Raw genomic sequence first — 7,577 nt, 5'->3', positions numbered from 1 at the left:
GCCTCTATTATTTTCTACACGCCCACAACCTCCTTCACGCTCAACAATTTGGTTTTACTCATGCGCGGAGCGCCCCTCTGGCTCTGCATGTCCTCCAACGTCGCCTCAGCGCGCTGAAGGCTGATAAAATCCCGGCGGTTTTGATCTCCTTAGATTTTACCGGTGCGTTTGACAGCGTGTGGCACGATTCGGTGTTGTTTTTTCTGCGCCAACACCGCTGCCCCGCCAATCTTTACTTCCTTCTCAAATCCTTCCTGACGGACCGCCAAGTAGTCTTCCGCGCGAACGCGGGCGACGCGTTGGCGCGTCCGTCTATTGGAAGTCCTCAGGGCTCCCCTATTAGCCCCTTACTGTGGAATTTAGTCATCTTCTCATTACTAGACCTTCCATTTCCACAGGGGGTACACATCCAGGCTTATGCGGACGATACCATTATACTCGTTTCCGGTTCGTCGCGCTTGCAGTTGCAGGCTCTTGCAGAATCTGTACTCACCTTGGTTTGCAATTGGGCAGGGCAAAACAAGGTCAAAATTAGTCACGAAAAGTCCTATTTCGTCTTTTTCAACAATGGGCACATTGGCACCTCTAAGCGGCGTCCCTCCATTAGGTTGGACGGCGCTTATCTAAAAACCAAAGACCATATTAAAATTCTCGGCGTGGTCTTTGATGACAAACTTAATTTCCACGCCCATGTTGATTTTCTAAAGACCAAAGCCGAGGTATTGGTTGCGCGATCTCTTAAATTTTTGCGCATGCATTTTTCGCTGCGTCCCGTGCTTATACGTCGTCTATATAGACAGGTCCTGCTTCCTGCGATTGTTTACGCGTCTCCGGTGTGGTGGCCGGCTTTTCCATCCTCCTTCCTAACCACACGAGTATTGTCGGTTCAACGCTCCCTTCTCGTGGCCCTCACCGGTGCATATCATACAACGCGCACCACGGCACTGCACATCCTGGCCAACTGTCCACCTTTGAATGTGCCCTGTGGACGGGGTGGGTTTGGGAACATGCACTGCTTGCAGACCCTTGGAGGCAGTTTTACTTTACTGCTCCCCCCTTTTCTTCCACTGTATTTGTTCATTCCACAATTTGGCTTCATTGTCGGCTTGCCTCGGCCTCTTTTCTTTTATCAATTGGCTTTTTCTCTAAAACTGATTTGGGCTGCCTTCGCGGCCCCTCTTCATTTATTTTATATTCGGTTTTATACCCGTTATACCTTAAGGGTGGTGCGGGTTTGCCCCTCCCTTCTTTTTCCTTTCCTTTTCGACCAAGGGGCCACATAAAGCCATGGACGTTGTGTATGCCCTCAAGCGTCAGGGCCGCACCCTCTACGGTTTCGGAGGCTAAGCAGCGCGCGTGCGCGACGTCGTCTGCAAGCAGCGCATCAGCTCCTCTGAAGAACCCAACAGCCCTCTTCAGGGCTACCCACTTGGTGCTTCGGCAGTGATGCGCAGGATTTGCGATCTCCTGCTCCGTTAACCCTCTTTTGCACGCCATTATCTCGCGTTCGGCCGTACGAGACACGCGCGGTGAACTTGCTCAGGTGAGCGAGCGCGACCGCGTGTATTCATAAGGCGTGGTAGCATTGTTTTTCGCCCTCGCAAGGCGAGCTCTGCTCGATTGCATTTGCGCTCGCCACTGTGTGTTGTGTTGCTGCCATTTCGCCCGCCCTCAGCGTGTCCTAGTTGCGACGTGCCGGTCGTTCCTGCAGCTCAGTTGTCGCCTTTGGTTGGACCCTTGTTGAGCCAGCCAGAGTGGCATGATGATTAAAAGAAAGGTAATCGTAAGCTCGTCGATGCGCATTTTGTCGCTTTGAAGTGGCTCGCTTCTTCTACTCCCTTGGAGAAGAGTATGAGCCGGGCGGCAGCACTCGGTTACATACGCCGAGCGTGGCGGTCAGCGGGCACACTTAAGTTAAGTAAGGCCCCATATTTCACAGCAATAGCTCGTGTGGATATGCAACGAAGCAAAGCACGAGGAAAATATTGCCCGGCACGGGTCAGTGTGTAACAGCTGAAAGCGAGTTTTCTACAGACAGCAGTTATTTGTTCTCTCCAGTGCAAGCGTTAAATGAGCGAGCCTGAGCTGCATTCGCACGGCTTCGTTGGTTTGCGTCGGAGAAACAATAATGTGCCAGTCCTCTTGGCCTACGAGCTGAGCGCCCGTCGTGTCCCTCGTCTAGCCTTGTGGTTGTTGCATGCGCGATGGGCGGCCGTAGACTACCACCGTGCGATTCACAATTGCGTAACTCTTTTGAGCGACGCAAATGAATGCAAAGGTGAGGAGATTAGCTAGGTAGCTGTCGCTAGAACCGGGCTCACTGCGTTGTATTCAAGTGGACGAGGGTGCGCGCGGTAGACACCGAGGGGCGTGCTGTTTTCATTGGTGCTGTTGTTTGTAATACTTGTGCACAGGGGGATTTCTTATGCGCGCGCTATAGGTGATAAGCAGTTGGTTCGAGGTCAACGTGGTTCTTGCAAGCCAATGCACCCCCGAGTCGCCCAAAACAAGAGGAAAATAAAATACAGGAGCAGAGCGGTGAAGTGTGCTTACCTAGACAGAAATATGCTTGCACAGTGCAGGCTCATTTTATCTCGTTATTTGTATACGACTCGCTCTTTCGTCATGCGTGCGCGTAGGTGATGCTGGGCGACCTTGTTCGCGCCATATACTTAGATCGGTAAGGAAGCGGGCGCTGGACATGCGCTGCATTTAAAGAAAACAAACTTTTTCGAGCAACGTATTTGTGCATGCCAAGCGGGAGACGAGCGGCCGCCCGCTTGGCGATTTGAGCGGTGCATCGCGTATTTGTCGAACTCTTCGCCGCCAGAGGGAGCCTCCTGTCCTACGTGTGAACATTTGTCCTTTTTGCAGTTTGTGCCACGCGTATTTATGCGCTGTAAGGCGGTTGCGTAATGTCATTGCGTGGAAGCGCCAAAGTGCACAAGACTACCTCTTGCCGCTGCATCCCTGGAAAAATCGTAAATGTGAAAGCTGCTGTACAGAAAGATTCCGAATTTGAACCGGCTGCTCCCTCACTCATGTCGCATGTATTGGCACGCGAAGGTAAGAGAAACTGACACGCGCCGGCCGTCGCCATCGCACGGATTTCGCATTCGTGTTGCGTTTAATGAAAGCCGAGCTCGCGCCAATTATTTTACATTTCTCCCACGAAGCCGCCGGGAAATGTGTGCGCCTATGGCCTTGACGTATAGCAAAGCGAGATGATGGCTCAACAGGTAAACAAATGGGCAAGGAGCAGCCGGAGAAAATGTACGGGCCGCTTACTTTGAAGAAACTCGGCACTTTTGGTTATTTCTTTTCTCTTGTTTATGTATGGATTGCTACTGTGAACTCACTGGCATGTGCGTGCAAAGGGAATAGCCGAGGACGAAGCAAGGCGTACACAGTGCGCAATGAGGTCATACGGGTCGTGCGTGTAGCTCGGAGGTGAACTCCAAGTAATGCATCGGAACACACCCAAGAGAAAACAACGGGTTGTCACGAGAGAACTAATGCAGCCATGTAAACGAAGCTTGTTGCATGTGAGAAAAACGTGTGGTGGTGCGGTGACGTTTCTTTTTTTCCTTCCATAATGCACGAGTACTGGCAGGTTAAGAAGTACAAAGTTTCATATCTCAACAATACAAATCGGTACCGCGATCGTGTGAATTGCACACAACTCACGCAAGTTCTGTCTAAAAATTTTCATCCCATCGAAAACGCCTCTCATGTCTATGAAGGTATTGTAAAAGTCATACTCACGCATGAATGGTATATCTTATCGAGGCGTATAAATTGTGTTCCCTTTATACATATCGCCTTGTGCAATTAACAGAATTTCCAAATCCGGTTCCATTGCTGCGCGACGGAGCTTTAAAGCGCACAGTTGAACTGCTCTTTTTTTTCCTCTCTTCCATTTCACAGTTTTCCACAATCACTGAGAATAATTTAAAAAATGAGGAAGAGCTCGGCATCAGTTGAAAATTGCGCTGTTGCAGGCGCGCGATTTGAACGTTTTCTTTTACACGCAATTAGGCGCACCAAATTCGGTGCGTTAGTTGGCGAGGAAATAGATTTCTGCCGGCGGCTGCCGAGCTGGAGCTTCGCTATAACATGACAACAACGCCGTCGATCCTGTGGCGAAGTTGCGTGCGGGAATGCAATCGAAAAAGCTAGCTGACGAAATGTACGCTCTGTATAGAGCAAAGTGTTGCGTTTGATGATTGTTTGTCAAAACATGGTGTCCCTTGCAAGTGCGAAAACTGTGTACCGAATACGTGGCACGCGGAAGCCGTGCTTGGGATCGCGCCTGCGAAGCGTTGGTTGATGCTCCTAACGTGTCTCCTAACGCGCGTTCAACACCTGTCAATATTGTATTCCAAATTCGCTCTTAGAGCGGAAGTACATCGTTTTCTCTGTAACTCTGAAGCGGTGCTGGTAGACCATACGTAAGTTTGTCGTTAATCTTGCGATGCGAATGCGGGCCTCGCGTTCTTCAATGCGTGGACGGGAAAGTGTGGTACTGGCATGTCTGCATATGCGAGAGGGTTTGCTGCCGAGTGCGGCGACAACACGATGTAGTTGCCCCTCGAGAAGGCACCGTGGCGCGCACTGCAGTGAACAAGCAATAATTCCCACAACACCGCGTGGCGATCAAGCCACACCGACCGTAGCGGCCGCGACCTGCTTGACGCCATCCAGCAGGCGGCTCTGCTCGTAGCCAACACGGGCTGTGTTACTTTCACCCGTCGTGGCTGCGAGGGAAGTGTGTTGGATCTCTCGCTAGTGTCGGAGCGCTGCCATTACGTCTGGCGCCGCAGCCCCGACATGCGAGGGTCCGACCACTACCCAATCCACCTCGAGCCCCGCCGTGTCGCCCACCTGCCGACGCGTGTGTACAGTGTTGTTAATTGGCAGCGATTCCGGGAACTGTGTGCTACAGTGCCAGCCTCGGAGAGCGGCCTGTTTTTCGAACACATCGCACGATGCGCGCGTGCCGCGTCAACTCGATGTGTTGTGCCGGCCGGGACGCCTGTTCCCGACATAAAACAACTGAACATCCGCGCCGTGCGTCGCAGAGCTGAGAGGATAGCACTGCGCTCGGGCAAACGCGAGCAGTGGACGGTGTACAACCGGCTCGACGCGGTGTGCCGTCGCCATGCGAAGCAGCGCCGCAACGCCAGCTGGTCAAACCTCTGCTCGTCGCTAGAACGGGCGAGCGTCCGATCGAGCCCGTGGGGAATCCTGGGGGCGATCCTGCGGCCCCGCGTGCCGCGCTGCCCCGCCCTCTCCATCGCCGTGGCACGCGGCATCACCAACGGACAGCTGGCCGAGCTGCTCGCAGAGACCTTCTGCCCGCCGCCCACCATCCATGCACCGGCGCCGTACGTGCTGCAGCCGCAACCGCATCCCAGGCGCGAGCTGCTCGCCCCGGAGCGGTATTTCCCAACGGCAGCGATCCTGGAGGACATCAGGGCACTGTGCGGGACTGACTTCACTCTCAGTGAGCTTCGCACAGTGCTCGCGTCGCGGAAGCGCCGCTCAGCTCCAGGTTCTGATGGGGTCACATATCAGATGCTTCGGAACCTGGACGGCGACCAGCTCCTGCTGCTGCTCGACGCCTTCAACGAGGTATGGCGGACCGGCAGCATCCCGGACGAGTGGAACGAGGCGGTGGTCGTCCCGCTGCTCAAGGCTGGCAACGCAGCCAACAACCCTGCTTCGTGCCGGCCCGTTTCGCTCACCTCCGCGGCTGGCAAGGTGCTCGAGGCCATGGCGCTGCGGCGGCTCGAGTGGATTACGGCGGCGCTCGACACCTTTGCGGCGGAGCAGAGCGGCTTCCGGCGACTCCGGGCCAATGCGGACTGCCTGGCCGACGTCATCGCCATGCTGGAGACAGCGAAGCGCCGGGGCGAGGCAGGCTACCTCATCCTCCTTGACGTCGAGAGTGCCTTCGACCGGCTGCCACACGCCACCATCATGGACGCACTCGATGCGCTGGGAGTGTGCGGACAAATGCGGAGTTACGTTGAGGCGTTTCTCGGCGGCCGGACGATGCGGGTGCGCGTGGGGGGAGCGTACAGTCGACCGCGTGCGGTTGTGACAGGAGTGCCGCAGGGCAGTGTGCTTAGCCCATTCCTGTTCAACCTCGCGCTGGCACGCATCCCCGACTTCATCCCCCAGTTCCCCGCGCATGAAGTTCGCGTCGCAGTGTACGCGGACGATATCGCGTTGTTTGCGAGCGGCCCCACTAGTGTCGGCTATGCGGTGCGTGCATGTGTGCAGCGCGCGCTTGATGTGGTCGATGCTTACATCAGCGGCACCCTCCATGGTGTGCTGCTTCCGTGGGAGAAGCGGGTTCGTTACCTTGGCCTTGTGATCGACCGACGGCTGAACTGGCGTGCTGCAGTAGCTGCCTTGCGGAAAGGTGCCGCGCAAGTAGCGGGCGCCGCGCGCTCCCTGCTCGCTCGTGGCCAAGGCTGTTCGCCGACCCTCGCGCTGCGCCTATACAACTCTGTGGCCTCGGCGCGGATCCTGTACGCGCTGCCCTTGGCGGACCTGCAGCCGACGCACTGGAAGGTGATGGACGCGGATCACCGAGCCGTCGTACGCCAGTTCCTGTGCCTCCCGCGGTCTTCGCAGAGCGGCGCCACTCTCGCCGAGGCGGGGGAGACGCCCATCTCTCTCCGTGCCGAGGGGCGGGCCCTCAACCACGTGGAGCGCTTGCATCGCTCGCGGCACGGTCAGCAGCTGATCAGCCGGCTGCACTCTCTCCCGAGCTCCGGCATGGGTCGCCGCGTCGCCGAGTTCGCCAACCTGGTGCGGGGCGGCGCCACGTGCGCGTGGCTTGCTCCGCCGCCGCATCGAGAGCGTCGTCTGCTCATCCGTACGATCGTCCCTGGCGTTCAAGGCAAGCGCAACACTCCGCTCTGCGCCTTGCAACAGGAGACGGCTGCGGCCATCAACGAGCAGCTGGCCGGCCGGGTGCTCGTGTTTACTGACGGCTCGGTCTTGCGGGACGGTGCTGCCGCTGCCGCGTGCGTCGCTCCTGACATCCCAGCGCAAAGTCAGTGCACCGTGTTGAGCGCCGTATCATCAACACACGCGGAGCTGGCGGCCGAACTTATCTACCGGCGGCGCATCCCTGCTGCGGCCATCCTGACGGACTCCCGCGCGGCACTGCACATGCTGGCCAGGGCAGACCATGGGCCCCCGCTGATTCAGCGCCTCCTGCGGAAAATCCATGGCGTGTGCGAGTAGGGATGCTACCTCGTTCTGCAGTGGGTGCCTGCCCACATCGGCATACACGGGAACGAGGAAGCAGACCGGCTCGCGAGGGCCGCCCACACGGCGACTGTGCCTCGTTCACTCGTCGTGACGCCTTTCGACGTCGCCCGTCACACCGTGGGCGGCATGTTGCGTGCACGACACCCGTACGCCCGCGTCGCCAGTGGCAACCCTCCGAGACTCCTGCCGCGAAAGGGTCTTCATCGTCGAGACCGGGCGCTGCTGCTTCGTCTCCGCGTCGGCTGCTACCGCACCGCAGCAAGGACTCACCGCCTACAAGGTACGGG

The 7,577-nt window shown here is 56.8% G+C and overlaps 1 protein-coding gene across 1 annotated transcript; it reads left to right on the top strand.

Moving 5' to 3' along the window:
• The first annotated feature begins 4,830 nt into the window (after window positions 1-4,830).
• On the top strand, window positions 4,831-7,263 carry LOC140219548 (uncharacterized). Its single transcript, XM_072289435.1, has one exon. It carries the CDS (start codon window positions 4,831-4,833, stop codon window positions 7,261-7,263), a length of 2,433 nt encoding a protein of 810 aa, XP_072145536.1.
• The last annotated feature ends 314 nt before the right edge of the window (window positions 7,264-7,577 follow it).

This window comes from Dermacentor andersoni, chromosome 7, assembly GCF_023375885.2.
Source record: "Dermacentor andersoni chromosome 7, qqDerAnde1_hic_scaffold, whole genome shotgun sequence".
Lineage (NCBI taxonomy): Eukaryota > Metazoa > Arthropoda > Arachnida > Ixodida > Ixodidae > Dermacentor > Dermacentor andersoni.
Note: the sequence above shows the minus strand (reverse complement) of the source record. Positions and strands in the feature narration are given on the sequence as shown.